The 18,455-nt window shown below is 49.8% G+C and overlaps 1 protein-coding gene across 2 annotated transcripts in view; it reads left to right on the top strand.

The window, feature by feature from the left end:
• Positions 1 to 204: 204 nt before the first annotated feature.
• The window catches only part of Phactr3 (phosphatase and actin regulator 3), a 212,352-nt gene continuing 194,101 nt past the window's right edge, over positions 205 to 18,455 (top strand). Inside the window, exon 1 of one of the 2 annotated variants that reach the window (XM_087910920.1) lies at positions 205 to 324. Coding sequence is in view for 1 of the 2 variants with exons in the window: in XM_087910919.1 (XP_087767045.1) it covers positions 4,076 to 4,181 (106 nt within the window). In the remaining variant the exon portion in view is untranslated. Of the gene's footprint in view, positions 325 to 4,060; positions 4,182 to 18,455 lie in introns of those variants that run through there. The other variant, XM_087910919.1, reaches the window with a different exon arrangement.

Genomic DNA, 18,455 nt, shown 5'->3' with positions numbered 1-18,455 from the left:
TCAGTGCATTGCCACGTGGCAGTGGCTTACCAGAGATTCTAACCGGCATCCGTCTCAGGTGGAGGATCCATGGCGCCTCTCACTCTGCCCTTTTTTCTCCCAGCATTCAGTTCTGTTTTCTCCACCTACCTAAATTCTGCCCTATCAACTAGGCTGAGGCAGTTTCTTTATTCATTAACCAGTGAAAGCAACACACAAACAGAAGGAAGTCCTACACGGTTGAGGGAGGAGGCAATAGCTGGGATGATCTTGGAGTATTAGGTCTGCTGAGGAAACAGAGAGAGTGAAGAAGGTTTGCAGGCAGCCTGCCTGGGCTTCTAGCAGGTGTGGCCGGTGGCTGAGCAGGGATTGACTGCCTACACTGGGAACTGGGACACAGCAACAGTTGTGGGGCGGAGACCATGTGAAGAGATGGTCTGTGTGATCCACAGGAGGCGTGGAGAGGGCAGAAGGGAGGCTGCAGCTGGTGTTCTGTTGCAGTGCGAGGGATGGGCTGAGGAACTGGCTGTCTTCGGATTTTTAAACTTTTATTTTGCTTTATGTGTTGATGTGTTATCTGTCTGTCCGTCTGTCTGTTTGTATGTTTGTGTATCGTGTAGCTTCCGTGCCTGTGAAGGCCAGTAAAAGGGTGTCGTACCTCCTGGGACTGGAGTTATATTTGGTTATGAGTTGATATCTGGATGTTGGGACCCGAACCTGGATCCTCTGAAAGAGCAACCAATGCTCTGAACCATGGAGCCATGTCTCCAGCCCTTAGTGTTTGTCTTCAAATGCCGCTGTTTCTCAGTCAGTTAATAAGACAACTTTGCTGAGTATAGTCATCTTGACTGGCGGGTATGCCACTGCATTGTCCTGGATTAGTGCTTTGTGCTGAACTATCTGACATGATTTTCCTTAAGGGCAGGCTCTGAGCGTTGTTTTAAGCTGCAGTGTTTTGACTATAATGCACCACGGAGAGGTTCTTTTCAGATCACATCTATGTGGGGTTCTAGAAACCTCTTGTGTTTGCATGCTGTCCTCAAGTGATGGACTCAGCTCTTCAACTCTGAGCGTGGGGCAGCATCTGCTGTCCCTTGTACCCTTCACTGCCAGAGCTGAGCCCCTTGATACCAGCATGGCTTACCATGTCTGCATCCAGCCTTCTTGACTTCCTCCTATGTCTGGCTTCTGCCCCAAGGCAGCAGTGGGCTGATTCCAGGTCCTGTGACCTGTGGTTGTCTCTTGTTCTTTGGTCTTAGACTGGCTTGGTCTTAAGCAATAGGTTTCCTCTCAAGGTGACACCCAGTCACAGCCCCGAGAAACATTGTGAGTGTCAAGAGGGTCTCCATTGCTGATCTGTCATGCTGCGAGATTGTCTCACCAACACCCTCGGGTGGGTTGTGGGCTTGGGAGAACACTGGCTTGCTCTGCGGATAGGACTGCAAGTCTGTTTTCGCCATGGCCACTGGTGTACCTTCTGGATGAGGCGTCCGGCTTCTCTCCCACAACTGGGGTGCTGTGCTGTTGCTCTGTGTGGCTTGGTTTCTCACTCTGCTGTCATCTGTTCTCTATGCTTCTCAGCTGTCCTAGCCAAGCTTTAGAACTTCTTCCTTCCTTATGGATCTAGCTAAGACTTAAAGTATTGTATTGAGTAGATATGGAGAGAGTGGACAGTCCTGTCTTGTTCCTGATTTTAGAGGAATCGCTTTATGTTTCTCTCTATTTAATTTGATATTGGCTATTGGTTTGCTGTGTATTGCCTTTATTATATTTAGTTATGTCCATTTTTTCCCTAATCTCTCCAGGACTTTTATCATGAATGAGTGTTGGATTTTGTCAAAGACTTTTTCAGCATCTAATGCTGTTTTTTTTTCTTTCAGTGTGTTTATATGGTGGGTTACATTGACAGATTTTCATATGTTGAACCACCCCTGCATCTCTGGGATGAAGCCTACTTGATCATGTTGGATGATCTTTTTTGTTTGTTTGTTTTTGTTTTGTTCTGTTTTGTTTTGTTTTGAGACAGGGTTTCTCTGTGTAACAGTCCTGCCTGTCCTGGAACTCACTTTGTAGACCAGGCTGGCCTCAAACTCACTGAGATCTGCCTGCCTCTGTCTCCTGAGTGCTGGGATTAAAGGCATGCACCACCACGAGGCATGGTGGATGATCTTTTTGATGTGCTCTTAGATTTGTTTTGCCAGCATTTTATTGAGTATTTTTACTTCTATGTTCATGAGGGAGATTGGTTTGTAATTCTCTTTCTTTGTTGGGTCTTTGTGTTGTTTGGGTATTAGGGTAATTAATTTGGCAATGTTCCTTCTGTTTCTATTTTGTAGACTAATTTGAGAAGTATTGGTATTAGTTCTTTTTTGAAAATCAGGCAGAATTCTGCACTAAAACCATCTGGCCTTGGGTTTTTGGGGGTTGGGAGACTTTAAATGGCCGCTTCTACTTCCTTGGGGGTTATAGGTCTATTTACATTTTTTATCTGATCTTGATTTAATTTTGGTATATGGTATCTATTGAGAAAATTGTCCATTTCTTTTAGGTTTTCCAATTTGGTGGAGTACAGGTTTTCAAAATATGACCTAATGATACTCTGGATTTCTTCAGTGTCTGTTATGTCCCCTTTTCATTTCCGATTTTGCCAATTTGGCTATTTTCTCTCTGCTAGGGTTTTTCTTTAAAACCCAGCCCAGGAGCAGATAGGACTGATGTGCAGGCAAATGACTGTGCTGTGCACAGGGGCTGGGAGATTTGGGAAAGGGAAACCCAAACATCCAAGCTAAAGGAAAGACGGGAAGAAAGGGGCAATGTGTAAGCGGGAGTTCATCAGAGCATAGCATTGTGCTGGGTAAAGAGCAAGGACTGATTGTAAACACTTAGACACCAACCAGGTTTGGAATCCTGACTGCCCGCCCCACCCCGCTGCTTCTCCCCCTGCTGGCCTCCTGAAGAAAGTGGCTTCACTACCCTGAGCCTCGGTGTCTCTCTAACAGAGCTGAAGGGAGAGGAGACAGAAAGAAACAGGAAGAGGTCGCGGAGCAGGGGCCATAACAAAGCACCTGCCAAGTTGCATTTCCACAGCACCTTGGTGAGTCCTGCAGCCCTGCTCCGACTTGAAGGCTGTTTCCTACAGCGCCATCTCGTGCCCACTGAGAATAGTTACATAGTTAAAAGTTCTGAGGATGAAAATGACAGGACCCTGAGGATTGGGCCCCGGCTTCCTTAGAAAATGCGGGTGGGTGGGCCACCTGGGCCACCAGTTACGTGGCTCAGCGCCTCCCTAAAGGCGCATTTGAGCCTACACGTCTCTGCCTTGCTGGGGATAGATAAGCAGAGTCACAGAGCTGCATGTAAAAGCTCTCAGAGACGGGGCAGTGTTGTGTTGATTGATTTGGGCTCTGGGGAGACTGAGTGGCTCAGAATGAGGGCTTCCTGGGTCTTTCTGGAGGATCTGCCCGGGATACCCCTAAAGATTAGGTTTTGAACCCTGAGCTCAGCAGAGACAGCTAGGAACTCTGAGGTTCCACCCCAGGGGCTATGGTCAAAGGGAGAACTTGGAGTTGTGTGACGCAGGGAGTCTATTTTAGAGTTGGCCCTTGGTGGCAGGAGCTTTCCCCGTCCAGTGCTCGGGAGAAAAGAAAACAGCTCTATTTCATAACAAAGGCGAATATGGGCTCTGCTAGAAGAGCTGTGATGGCTACCGCATCTTGCAGCAGTCATACTGCAGGTGGCCAGTCTGAGATATCCCAGGCTCAGAGGGGTCAAGCTACTTATCCAGGACACACAGCTGCCCTAACGTAATTAACCCGGTGTTCACCTCCCGACCCACTGGTTGTTAGCGATTCCCAGGTTGTCCCGGACTCTCTGCGTCAAGGTTCCCACCAGCACTCTGGGCAGTGTCCAGGAGGTCAAGGTCACAGCTGAGCCCCCTCTGTGCCTCCGCCCGGAGAAGGGGCCGAGCCTCACAAGGCGGCGCCGCCCCCGCTCCAATCCCGCCCCGCCCCACCAGCGCCTCCCGGGGCCCGGGCTCTAACACTGTGCTCGGAGGGGCGGACGCAGCCCGGAGCCGCAAGCCCCTGCCTTCAGGGAGATGCGTGGTCAAGGCAGGGGGCACGCCCGCTGGCCCGCGCCTCTGCGCTCGCTGCTGCGCGCCTTAGGGCCCCAGGACGCCGCCGCCGCCCAAGGCTTGGCGCAAGGTAAGTGCGAAGGGGATCTGGGGTCCCGGGCGCACGTGGAGCTGGGCGACCTCCTCGGAGTCCCCCTATGCTGCCCTTGACTGCTGCGCACAGTCAGGATGCCCGCTGCGTCCTGGCCACAACGCGGGCGCGTCCTGCTTCCTCCTGCAGCAGAGTCTCAGAGATCTGTCCCTAAACAAGGGCAATGGGTACTGTGGGCAGCAGAGTTGGCGTTGGGTTCCTGTGATCTCATCTCGGATCTGGAATCTCCCCTCTGATGGCATAAGTGCCCCAGCGCACCTGGCAGACACGTGACCTCACCATGCCTCGGTTTCCACCTCTGTGAAATGGGGGCGATTCATCTCGCTGCTGTGCTCGCAGAGGTACAGCACTAGTTACCCAGTAAGAGATCCGTGAGTGCGACATTTCTCCCAGGCTGGCTCCCCGCCCCTCGCCCCCTGCAGGGCACACACCTGGTCCTGGAACCCTGGGGCGAGTTCAGCTGCCATTGAAAAGAACTGGCCTGGAGCAGGGTTGGGGGTAGGAGTCCTGAAGGAAACCGAAATAACCAGAGTCCCATCTGGTCCAGGGAAGAGGCACGGGAGATGAGCAGGTTCCCTGGTGACCAGACCAGGATTATGCGTGTCCTCCGTGGCCTTGGCTCAGGATCGCGGTGGTGGGCCGTTTGTGGTGTCTCAGAGAGGAGAGTGAGACCAAGGCTTCCCAGTCGACTTTGCCCACCATTCCCGGGGGCCACACCCCAGGCCAGCTGCTTCGGGCACCTAGAACCTGAATTTTTCAAGCAAGCAGCGCCTCAGGTGATCTGGGACCAGATTAGTTAGGAAACTGGTTTAGACCAGGGAGGGCACTTCTGCCCTCACCTGCTGTGAGCGTTTCAGCGTCTACAACGGGGAAGCCCAAGCCTGCTGTGCTGCTCAGTCCCTGCATCTCTTTCAGCCCAGCGTCATCTGAAAGATAATTAGCTAGTTTAGATAGTTGTTCTAGCCCCGGAGTTGGGAAACTAGAGACAAGAGTAGCAAAGCAATGCTGAGAAGCCGTACTGTGGGGATGCTGGGGTCATTGGACGCCCTCTACTCAGGGCCCAGCATTTGGGCGCCTGTCTTAAGTCAGTGAGCAGAGGACTGGGCTTCCAGCAGAGGGGATGGAGACATTCCACTGCAGATTCTAGTCCTCTAAACTCTGAGCATCAGCCCATGTTTAGTGAGGTACCCGGCCCCCAGCAGGGAGTGAGCTTCCTTCTGGGATGGCCTCTCCGGGGTGACGCCCTCTAGCCGCCAGAAACCTCCTCTGTCCTTCCTGCCTGCCTGCACAGAGAGGTGTTCCTGAGTCTGGAGGCTCCTGCCCCTGTTCTGATGCACTTGGGTATCAGCTACACAGAGTGGCACAGGGCTGGGTTTGAGGGCATGACTTGTGAAGCCCTTCTACAGGGCAGTGTGTTTGTAGCTGGTGTGTGAGCTGCCCGCCTACTTATACAACACCTCACCTGTTTCACGTGCGCTTTCCAGCCATCACATTTTAAAAATAGTTCTGAGTCCTCCGCCCAGGTTTTGGCCCTGGCAGGGCTAGGCCATTGTTGACCCACTTTTGGCAAAGAGAGGGGGAAAATGGAGTCAGTGGGTCAGCAGACATGAGTGACCCTGAGTGTGCTGTAGACATGGATCCAGATGTCAGACCCCTGCAGAGGGTGGAAGGAAGCATCCCTAACGGATCTGCTGTGTGTGGTACCCAGCCTGCTGGGGAGCATCCTGGAGACTTCCGAGCTCTGAGCAAGGGGAGTGGATGGAGTTGACTTTGGGACCATTGGGCAGTGGCTTCAGGTTCTGGCTAAGCCACTTGCGTCTTTTATGTGCTTTTATGTGCACTCCCAGGCTGCTGGCAGGCATGAGGCTGAGGAGAGAGTGCTCACCCCGGCTGGAATATGGCAGCAGCCTCTTGGGGTATCTTCAGGATTCTGGAAGGTGGAACATTCTGAAACACATTCATGGTAGGAGCTGATGGGAGCCATTGACCTGGCTGTCCCATGTCCAGGATGCTCTGTACCTCTGTGCCTGAGCGCCAGTGATTGGTGGTGCCTTTCATGGATTGGTGGAAGGCTTGGCAGTGGGGAGGAAGGATGGTGAGGACAGCAAGGGCCAAAGTAACCCCAATGTGAAGAGGTTGCTGTGCAGAGGACCTGCCAAGAAATCCTGGAGATGGGGCCAGAGCTGGGTCTGGAGGCTCCAAGCTGAGACTCAGCAGATGGGGCTGGCCCTTAAAAGAGGTCACTTGTGGGGAGGGACTGAGGCAGAGAGGGCGCCGGTTTCTGGGTTTCCATACTGCATCGCTATTCTGTGGTTGAGGGCGCTGGAGTCCAGATGCCCAGTTTAGCTTTGGAAGACGCTCCAGGGACCAGGCTGTAGGCTGTAGTTCTTCGGTCACTTTGATGGGCAGCCTGGAGAATGTCTCCTGACCTCTCTCTTCTGGATGCAGAGAGGAGCCTTGGAGGCTGTCTCCCATGCTTCGTGTGCTGATTTCTGACTTCTGCCTGCTTAGTGGTGGCTTAAAGTCCCCTGCATTTTAGGAGCACGTTGGCCACTAGTTCTGCAACCTTCTATGTCTGACTGGGAAGTGCTGGCTCGTCCTGGACTATTTCTGTACCAAATGACTTTAATTTTTTTTTTTTGAAGGAAAGGCATGATTGATGGTATCAGGACGTATCCCAGCCAAGGCTCATTAAAAGTGGTGGCCGGAGGGGCCACGAAAAGCATTGAAACCTAATGCTTTGTTTTGCTGTCTCTGCTCAATTCAGGGCTGGGCAGGGCTTCCCAAAGTCAGTAGCTCCCAGGATCCACAGAGGGTCTGGGCTGCCCAGTTCTTTTGAAATTTTAACAGCAACCAGCTGAACACAGCAGGCTTTTCTGGCGGAGTGAGTGCAGTGGACGAGACTTCAGAAGCAAAGGGTCGCTGGTCTGTCTGGTCAGGAAGCTGGAAATCCAAGCCCGGGCTACAGACTTCTGCCGGTATCTAGTGCCTGTGCTCATGGGCCAGCTGCCATTGCCAGGAAGCAGGGAGAGCTGGACCTCTGAAGCTCAATTCACAGGCCTCCTCCAGGCCGGGGATGGCACTATGTCCTCTTCGTAGCCAGGGCTGAGACATCATCTATAGGGGACCAGGAGATGACGAGATGGTTGGAGGCAGGCTGCAGGCTGCTCGAGGTCTGCCCACTCTCCAGTTGCTCCTTAGCAGGGCAGAGCCATACACCCGTGCTCACCTGGCCCACAGAACCTGCCGTGGCAAGTATGTGCCTGGAGGCAGAACACAGAGCGCCTGATATCCAGGCACGGTGAAGTCCTGGAGTGTGACCCAAGGTCTCCCTGTCTCTCCTGACTCACTCCTCAGGGCATTTTTTGGAACACACAGATACCTTCTAAGCCAGGGACTTTCAGGCTTTCTACATCTTCCTACCCGAAGCCTGTGTGTGTTGGCTGAGATTTCTGTCCCACCAGGTCCCACATCCATTTTGTCCCAAATAAACACACAAAGGTCTACATTAATTATAAACTGCTTGGCCTGTTAGCTCAGGCTTCTTATTAACTCTTATAACTTATATTAGCCCATAATTCTTGTCTGTGTTAGCCACGTGGCTTGGTACCTTTTTCGGTGAGGCAGTCACATCTTGCTTCCTGTGTCTGGATAATGATTGCAGACTGAATCTTTCCTCTTCCCAGAATTCTCCTGTTCTCATCACCCTGCCTATACTTCTTGCCTGGCTACTGGCCAATCAGCATTTTATTAGAATACAATTGACAGGGTACAGACCATTGTCCCACAGTATTCCCCCCCTTTTTTGTTAAAAAAAGCAAGAATTCTGAATCGAATCTCCTTTGTCTAGCTTTACTTCTGACAATTATCCATAACAACATGTAACCAACATTCTAAACAAAAGCAAACATCCATAATCCATTTTTTGGGGAATGTGGGCATCATTTTCCAGGCTACTTCCTGCTAATTGGGGGTGCTGATAATCTTATGGGGACCTAAAGAAAATTTTTAATTATGGTCAGTCCTGGCTGGAAAATTCTCTGAGGCTTGAGGCTATTCTGAATGTAGAACTCAGACATCTGGGCCATTCACTCCTATCGGGCATTTCCCAGGAGATCTTCCTTCATCAAACCTTATTTTTCTTTGCCCAGAATGAATCCACAGCCTCTCATTTCCTGTGGAAACAAAAACAAAACCTCTTCTCCAAAGTAACATATCTTTTGACTTATATTTTAAAGTCAAGGCATTTTCAAAATATATACATTGTATTAATCCAGCAGCATTTATAATCAACTGTCTTTTAGCAGCTGTTGTTCCTTTCTCAGCATTCAAATAATTCAAAGAGAACACAATAGCATACAGTATCCAGATTCTCTGTATATTTTTCATCTTTAAGTGGCTTTATTTTAAACTCTATTTCTTTTTTTTTCTTTTTAATTTTTGGTTTTTTGAAACTAGGTTTCTCTGTGTATCTTTGGCTGTCCTGACACTCACTCTATAGACCAGGTTGTCCCTGAACTCACAGAGATCTGCCTGCCTCTACCTCCCAACTATTGGGATTGAAGATGTGTGCCACCACATCTTGAACTCATAGAGATCCACCTGCCTCTGCCTCCCAAGTACTGGGATTAAAGGTGTGTGTCACCACACCTGACTACTTTTTCTTTTTTACGTTAAGGTCTTTATTCTTTTTCTTTTCTCTCCCAAGCCTACATATCTTCTAAAACACACTGTAAACCATTTAGAGGTTTTCTTCATCTGAATCTATCTTTACTGTATATCTCTCCTTTTCTGACCATACGTGTCTTTAATTTGCTAAGCAATAGGGCTGGGATTAAAGCCGTGGCTTTCACGGCTGGATCAAACCCTTTCTTTAGCTTTCTGAGAGCCTAGCCTCATGGCAGAGGTCCTGGCAGTAGCCATATTTGTTGCCACAGCTCTATGGAGTTTCAAGGTCCCTGCTACCACCAAAAACCATGCTATTGGCTATTCATCAACATCATTTAAGTGTTCAGTGGTGTGGGCCTCTTAAAAGAGCTGTAAGGTTTTTGCAGCTAAAGCTGAGTCAGGAAACTTCTCTTAAATGAGGCGTTCTTGCCTTTAGCAAACAGAACCCACCTGAGAAAATGCTACCAAGAGGCTGTGCTTAACTCTGTTCTTTTTGTGTCTAGAATTCCTTCTTAGACTCACTCAGGTTTTATATGGATGCAGTTGTCCATGTTGGTGCCATTTGTTGACTGAGGTTTCTGTCCCGTCCAGTACTGCAGCCGTTCAGTCCCGAATAAACACACAAAGGTCTACATTAATTATAAACTGCTTGGCCTATTAGCTTGGGCTTCTTATTAACTCTTATAACTTATGTTAGCCCATAATTCTTGTCTGTATTAGCCACGTGACTTGGTACCTTTTTCGGTGAGGCAATCACATCTTGCTTCCTCTGTGTCTGGATGATGACTACAGGCTGAATCTTTCCTCTTCCCAGAATTCTCCTGTTCTTATCACCCACCTCTACTTCCTGCCTGGCTACTGGCCAATCAACGTTTTATTAGAATACAATTGACAGGGTACAGACCATTGTCCCACAGCACTGTGTGCGCACACGTACCTGCTCCTCTCTTAGGGACCACTGCCTGCTTGTCAACTTGGCCTGTAACTGAGTTGATAAGTTCTTATAGCTCTCTGTGTGTGCACATGCATTCATTCAAACACATGCATGATATGGTGTAGTGTGGAGGTCAGAGGGTAACTTCAGGTGTCATTCCTGCCTCCCACCTTGTTTGAGACAGGGTTTTTCTTGCTTTTTCTGCTACATTCAAGCTGGCCTGTGAGGCCCTGGTGCTTCTCCTGCCTCTGTCCTCTTGCCTTCCCACAGGAGCTCTGGGATGGCAGGATTGAATAGAATAGGCATGAATGCAATGCTGTCTGGCTTTGGATTCTAGAGATTCAGACTCAGGTGTTCACACTTGCCTGGGGTCATCTGCCCAGCCCAGTTGCCCCTTTTTTGTTTCAAGGGGTAAGAGATAGTCTACCTCCAGAGAACGGGCCTGGCTACAGTTGGTACCCGGCAAGTAGCTGTTGGATGAATGGGTACTGTGTCCTCCTCTACAGGTCCTAGGACTTTGTGCCAAAACAGTGACGTGCGTATGTGTTACCAGTTGTTGTAGAATGAGCGATGGGCTGACAGCCTCCAGGTAATAAACAAAAGCACAAATAAACCTCAAGCCTCCCCCGACCCCTCACTGTCTCCCAGAAGCAGCCGCAGTTAGGGCCACTCTTGTTTCCTCACCCCGAACTTGAAGCTGTCAGTGGTAAACATGCTCCACCGCTGCCTGGAAGCAGCAAAAAGGATCGCCATACCGTGCCACACTGTTATGAAGCAGCTCTTTCATGCGGCAGTGTGCCTTGGACTTTTATCTAAGTTAGCAGGTTCTGTCTAATTGCTTTAGGATATTCCAGGTTCTGTCATCTTAACGATGAGACAGCCAGAGGTCGTGGTCTGATGTAGGCAGGGAACCTGCAGCTTGGGCAGCCACTGTGCCTCTGGGCAGACTTCTCTGGCGACGTGAGGTGTGTCCTAAGTGCAGTACCCCTGCTCAGGATAAGAGCGTAATGGCCTGATACGATGTTCTGCACCCCGCTGCCCGACAGTTCCCATGGGGCCCTACCCTGCCGCAGGATCCTAGTAATCTTCCACCCAGTTCATGAGAGGCTCCCATTTGGAAATTTTGCCAATCCGCCAGAAGAAAGGTGGACTTTGTTGCTGTCATTTGCATTCCTGGATTGCCTGAGGGAGCTTTCCGTGTGTCACCTGGGCATTGCTTTCCACTGTGTTCATCTTTCCCTAATTGGTTCCACTAGTAAGGTCTGGATTCGAATCCTGCCTGCATGGGACTGTTTCAAGACCCCTGGCTTGTCTTTTACCTCTGCTTATAATGTCCTTACTTCAGAAGTGTTAGTTTTCACGCATGCTCCCTGTGGTCCCTGCAAAGGTATATTCACCTACTTGCTATTATGTACTCTTTAGTCTGTCCTCCTCATTACTGTCCACTGTGACTTCCCGGTGTGAACATGACAAGATGCTGCACAGGTGTTCAACGGAGATTCTGAGAGGCGTTCACGTGGCTAGGGAGCTGACCATGGCCTTGTGACAGCATTCACGGTATGGAGAGACCAAGGAGCTGTTACCAGAACTGAATTTCAGAGTGAATGGCAGATGTGGCTTTATCCAGATGATTCTCTGTAATGGTCATACCTTCGTGAGCCACTGCTACCGACCATCAAGAGGCCTCCCAGGGCCCGGATGCTTCTCACAGTCCTGGCTGCTCTCCAAGGCTGGCCCAGGAGAGACCCTGGCCTGTGCCCGTGTGCAGAGAATCCGGAGACCTTCCTCTGAGCTCAGCCGACCTCTGTGAGAGTGTCATCACCCAATACCCGCTGTTTTTGGAACAAAGGCCCAGGATGCACAGAGAAATATTTTAAGCTCCATCAGTGACATGGTTGCTATTCGATGATGAGGACCTTCCAGCCCAGAACAGTAGTGTGTGTCTATAATCCCAGCGTGGGAAAGGTGGAGGCAGTAGGACCCCTGGGTTTCCTGGCCAACCATCCCAGTGAACTCCAAGTTCAATGAGAGATCTTGCTCTCCAAAAATATTGTGCAGAGAACAGTTGAGGAGGAAAACTGATGTTGATGTCTGGCTGACACACACTTGCACACATGCACGCACATGTGTACACACACACACATACAACAAGAACAACAAAACAGTGGCACACACAACTTGCATCAGACTTCTTGCCTGGATGGATACTGACTTGGGAATAGTGTGGAGAGACATGCAAAGGAGCTGAACAGGTGACACATGTGTGAGTGGGCATGCAAGGGAGCACGTGCATCTATATGTTTGGTGTGTGCACACGTATGATGGTCTGTGTCTGCCAGCCCTGGTTCAACCTCCCATTCAAGGTTTCAGTCTCAGCCTCCAGCTCTCAGTCCGTAGTGTTAATCCACCCGGGACTGCATCTGTGCATCTGCTAGTCACATTTTCTTGTAAATCCAGAGAGGGGTCGTGACTCCCTGGACCCTGGGTACCGACCATTTACTCCTAATTCACCTGAGGTTGGTCCCTGCCTCCCCAGAGCTGGCCCAGCAGACTGGTCAGGCAGTCTAGGAGCTGCAGGAAGGCAGCAGGAGGACATTGCAGAAAGCCTGTCTCCAAGACAGCCTGGACACCATGGTAACACAGGGGTGTGGTCTGTCCAGGAACCAACCTGTTGCTCTGGGGGTCGGGGTGTGTCTAGACCTGTGCCCTCTTAGGCCCGTGCCTTAGCACAGGACTCCTGAGCTGTCTTGTCTCTTGAGGTCTGGTTCTGGCTTTGTCTGTACTGTCCTCTCCCTGGACCCTCTGTGTGTTCAAGTGGGGGTCAGTCAAACACCCCCGAGGGAGTCCTAACATTGAATAGTTGCAGATCTCATTCTAGCTGGTGTGACTCAGAACAGCTCAGATTTGATGTGTACTGAAATCTGTTATTTCTCCTCATTTCCAGTTCCCCCAACCCCATACATTAGAAACTTGCATTTTTTTCTCTCAGTGGTGCCTTCTGAGTTGGGGGTGTAGCTACTCCTGAGCCTCGAGGCTGTACCTCAGCACTTAATTACAATGTACATTGTACAGGGCAGGGCAGAGGAGCTGGGGGCCATGAGTGCTACAGAGAAGGCCTGTGCTTCAGCCTGGGTGTGGACTGTAGGTGATACAACCACAGCACAAGGGGGAAGGGACTTCTCTCCCTGAGCTCTGATGGTGTTGGGGTGCTTGTTGTTGTAGCAGGACTAGCTGATGCCATCTGCTGGTGGTATATTCCCTTTGCTGATACCCAAATCTCAGTGAGTGACCAACCTGGCCCTTGCCCTTCTGTCTTTCAGATCTCAACTTTACATCACCTTCTCAGAGAGGCCTATGTCACTGTGAAACAAGAAACCCCCACTGAGTTCATTTTATGTTGTTCACCTCATGGGCATAGAGTCTGACCTTAAGAGTGGTTTGTATGTCCAGTGAGTCCTGTATGTGCAGAGAGTCCTGTATGTGCAGTGAGTTCTGCATGTCCAGTGAGTTCTGTATGTGCAGTGAGTTCTGTATGTGCAGTGTTGCAGTGAGTTCTGCATGTCCAGTGAGTTCTGCATGTCCAGCGAGTTCTGTATGTGCAGTGAGTTTTGTATGTGCAGTGAGTTCTGTATGTGCAGTGAGTTCTGTATGTGCAGTGAGTTCTGTATGTGCAGTGAGTTCTGTATGTGCAGTGAGTTCTGTATGTGCAGAGAGTCCTGTATGTGCAGTGAGTTCTGTATGTCCAGTGAGTTCTGAATGTGCAGTGAGTTCTGTATATGCAGTGAGTTCTGTATGTGCAGAGAGTCCTGTATGTGCAGTGAGTTTTGTATGTGCAGTGAGTTCTGTATGTGCAGTGAGTTCTGAATGTGCAGTGAGTTCTGTATGTGCAGTGAGTTCTGTATGTGCAGAGAGTCCTGTATGTGCAGTGAGTTCTGTATGTCCAGTGAGTTCTGTATGTGCAGAGAGTCCTGTATGTGCAGTGAGTTCTGTATGTCCAGTGAGTTCTGTATGTGCAGAGAGTTCTGTATGTGCAGTGAGTTCTGTGTGTGCAGTGAGTTCTGTATGTGCAGTGAGTTCTGTATGTGCAGTGAGTTCTGTATGTCCAGTGAGTTCTGTATGTGCAGAGAGTTCTGTATGTGCAGTGAGTTCTGCATGTCCAGTGAGTTCTGGGCATCAGACCCTTATTGTTGCTGTAGCAATTACATTATAAACAGAGACACCCTGCCAGTTCTGTGCTCACCCTTGTATGGTTTTGAGAAAAGATGTCACTCTGTAGCCCAGGGTGACCTGGAACTCACTATGTAGATCAGGTTGGTCAGGAACTCACAGAGATCTGCCTGCCCCTGCCCCCTGAGTGCTGGGATTACCCGAGTGTATCTGGTTTCATAGTCACCTTTTTAAAGACCCTATCTCCACATAATGTCACATTCTAAGTTCCTGAGGTTCAGGACTTCATCATACATGCAAGGGCAATGCAGGGTTTGAGGAGCTACCGTTGGATCCTGCAACAAGCCTTCTGTGAGATAGCTTGGGTTCTAAAAGCCAGCTCCCCAAGAGAAACAGGTCCAGATTCTGTCATCGTTTCTGATGACGGGACCTTGGACATCATAGCCCATCACTTCTGCTGTAGTCTCAGCCCTGGGAGACTATACAGTTCCCTGTGAGCTGGAAAGCCCAGCATGCAAGGGTACGTTGTTCTGGGAAGTACTGCCTGCTGTGCCATCTCAATGCAGCCGCTGCTCAACCAGCCCCTCTGCAGCTCCTTGCAGCCTCCACACCTTGTACAGCTGTGAGGAGTTCATCCAGCAGCCGTGAACCTGCTTCTTAGGCCACCGACCAGCTTGTCCTTCAGTGAGGCTGGAGAGCCTGACTGTCAAGATTCTCTGATGGGAAGACGCCTTCCCGTGCCTGCTCCAGGCTTGGTGACGGGGTTTCTGTGTGACATCTGCTTCCCTCCTGGAGTCTGGCTTTGTGCCACGTCTGACACAAAACCCGGGATGCGTTCATATGGTTACAGCATGTGTGCCACCAGAAGGATCTCACATGTCCAGGGTAGTTCCACCAAGAGACCCACATGCTGGAAGAGTGGTCTCCCAAGCGCCACCCCCAGCATTCTCTTTTGGTCCACTGGGCCTCGCATCCTGCTGTTGCCTTGGGACACAGCTAGAAGCAACCTTGAGTCTGAGTCCTTCCAGTGTTTGACCACAGTGCCTGGAGTGGTTGTGGGGCGCCCCCTCCCCACCCACTTACCCCCCCCCCTGCCTTATGCTGTCCACCCCGTCTACTGTCATTCTCTCCACTGAGCAACCTCATTCCAGCAATGACTCACTTTCAACAGCACGGCCTGTGACCTCGGCCTGACCTGTAGCAGTTGCCTGTGGGCGCAACAGCTTGAGCAGGAATATCAGGGCACAGGTGACAGCAAGGGAACAATGTAGCAGAGACAGTTGTTTCCTCACTCACCCTCTTGTCTTTACAGGCTGTGTCCGTGCTAACATGGAGCCTTGGGGGTCTCCTAGTAGAGAGCTCATCATAGAAGATTCCAGAAGAGCATTGATAGTTGCCACCTCTGTGCCTTTCCAGTTGCAGAAACTGGGTTCCACTCCTTCTCAGGAGTCTGTGTTGGGAGGTGGCTCTTCTGTTTGAGGAGGTCCCGGGCTCTCCTGGAAGTACAGAGTATCAAAGGGCTTGAATCATATACACCATGTGTATATGCAGAGACAGATGTGTCCAGTCTGCTTGGATTTAAACTATGTTTCCAATTAATTGTGTTTTGAGTCAAGGTCTCACTATGTAGACCAGGGTGACCTCTGACTTGGGGTGATCCTCCTGCATCTGCCTCCAGAGTGCTGAAATTACAGGTGTGCACCACACCTGACTCGTTCTCCCGCATTGAGGCTTGCCTCTGCAACAGACACTTGCTGGACCTTCCTCCAAGCTGCTGTGAGTCTGTATCGGGTTCCGCCTCCCATCATCAGAGAAGATCCCGGCAGATGGAGCGGGCAGTCTGCTGTCTGGCTAGTGCATGTACGTGTTTGGACAGGAAGCTCATAGCTGCTTGCCCGGAGGGGAGAACTAAGTATAGGTCTTGTAGGCCAGATGAGGTTTCTGATATAAGTTAAGGGCTGTGTTTCTCTGCTTCCAAGATTGCAAGACGGCTCTGCTAACTGCGTTTTCTCCCTCTCGCATGACCGAGTCTGTTCGCCACACTAATTCTTTCTAACTCAGATAATGAGCGTGCTGAGGTCCAGGCTTGCTGTGTATTCCCAGTTCTATTTTTATTTAATAGCTTTGCTGTCTTTTCCCTGTATTCCGCAAGAAATCATGATAAATTAGCTCCAGATTTTAAACTTTAGGATCATAGAAAAAAAAAGAGAAAGGAAGGCAAAAAGAGGACTCTTTATTTTTAGACCAAAGTGATTTCCAGGTTGGAATGTTGTGGGCACAGGTGAACAGGCACATGGTCAGCATGGGAGTCGCCACAGTGCAGGGCCTGAAGAAGCTGTCCAGTAGGGACCGCGATAACCACAGCAGCCTGTGCCAAGTGAGGGCCAGCTCTGTCTGCAGTCCTGTTGGTGACAGTGGGTGGGTCTCCCTTGATCTGCACAGGAAACAGATTTAAAGGGACTGAGTGACTTTCTCTGGGCAATTTGCCTTGGGTGGCTCTAGAGTCTAGTCACTTTGTTATCCTGTCTACTATAAACCAATCCTCTGACTACTTCCCTACTGTGTGAGTGTGAGTGTGTATGTGTGTGTGAGGGAGAGAGAGAGAGAGAGAGAGAGAGTGCATGTGTGCATGTGTGCATGTGAATGTGTGTGAGTCTGAGTGTGTGTGTTGAGTATATGTGTGAGTGTGTGAAAGTGTATGGGTGTGTGTTAGTGTGTATGTGTGTATGAGTACATGTGTGTGCGTGTGAGTGTGTGAGTGCATGTGTGCATTTGAGTGGGTGTATGTGTGAATGTGTGTGAGAGAGTACATGTGTGAGCGTGAAAGTATGTGGGTGTGGGTGTGAGTCTCTGCTTCTGTCACTGGGTCCCAGGGGTAAAGCTCGGGTCCTCAGGCATCTCCTGCACTGTCATGCCTCCATCCACCCTTATTCTTACTCTGTATTTCCTACCATTTCCCCCATGACCTGCTATTGAACATCAGCAGGTCAGTGTGCTTTAGTGCCTGATTCAAGGGGCCCTAAAAGATTTTCCTGCTCCTTTGAGGGCCACAAGAGAATAAGAAGCCTAAGGTTGGAGGTCCTGTCCTTGAGAGAGACACAGCCCTCTCAGGAGGGATACGTGTCCTGCATCTGGGAGGCCCTGGTAGTTCTCCTTGTCCATATTTACCTGCGGGTCATTTCCTTTGACTCATAGGTTGATATGAGACACAATCCCATCTTCTCCCAGGATCCTCTCTGCTGGGGGAGGGGACCAGGAAAGGGAGACAAGGTCCTGTAACTGGAGGTTTTTCTCTCGCCTACCAGTTCCTGAATAACCACTCTGAGGTTTAATATTATTTACAAACTGTTTGGCCTATTAGCTCAAGCTTATTATTAACTAACTCTTACAACCTAATTAACCCATTTCTATTAGTCTCTATTTTACCATTAGGCTCATGACTTGTTACCTCACATCTTGTTTCCCCAGCTACTGTGAGTTTTCCTGACTCCACCTTCTTTTTCCCTGTGGCTTTGCTTGGATCTCCCGCCTAGCTCTATTCTGCCCTGCCATAAGCCAGATCAGCTTCTTTATTAACCAACGGCAATAAAAACATATTCATAGAATACAGAGGGTAATCTCACATCAAGGCCCAGTGATTAATGGCACACCTTCCTCTCACAGAGGACCAGAGTTCAGTTTCTAGCTGAACTGTCATGTTAGACAGCTCACAACTCTCTAACTCCAACTCCAGGGTGATCCAGCACCCCTGGCTTGCACAGACACCTGGATCCACACAGTACACTTAGTTAAATACAATAAAAGTAAATCTTTTTTAAAAAGTTCAGGAAGTACCTTTGGGGTCCCTGTGTGACTCTATATGGCATCCCCCCCACACACACCTTATTTCTCTCCTTGTGGGAGATGTTACCAGAATGGAGAGAGGCTACAGTTTTCTATCATAGACAGAACCAGTGACCATAGACCTGGTAGCCTGGGATGCTTTTCATTTTCACCCCACACCCAGTGGCCTGAAGTCTAGGTGTGATATGGGAGTCCCCTCTGTGTGCTGTGATTACAATTAATAAAGAAAGAAACTGCTTTGGCCCTATAGCAGGGCAGAACTTAGTTAGTCAGGGAAAACTAAGCTAAATGCTAGGAGAAAGAAGGGCGGAGTCAGAGAGAAGCTATGGAGCCACTGCCAGAGTCAGAAATGCTAAAACTTTGCCGCTAAATCACTGCCATGTGGTGATACACAGATTAATGGAGATGGGTTAAATTAATATGTAAGAATTAGCCAATAAGAAGCTAGAGTTAATGGGCCTAGCAGTGATTTGAATAATATGGTTTCTGTGTGATTATTTTGGGTCTAAGCTAGCCGGGCATCTGGGAATAAACAAGCGGCCTCCCCTTCCAACACAGGTGTCTCTGCTGGATCCCTCTAGGCTTCACGCTGAGATTGAGGTGAGGAACACAAGGTGCGGGGCTGGCCTGTGCCCCTCCCT

Source organism: Myodes glareolus, chromosome 10 (assembly GCF_982192425.1).
Source record: "Myodes glareolus chromosome 10, mMyoGla1.1, whole genome shotgun sequence".
Taxonomy (NCBI): Eukaryota; Metazoa; Chordata; class Mammalia; order Rodentia; family Cricetidae; genus Myodes; species Myodes glareolus.
This window is presented reverse-complemented; position numbering and strand designations above follow the sequence as displayed.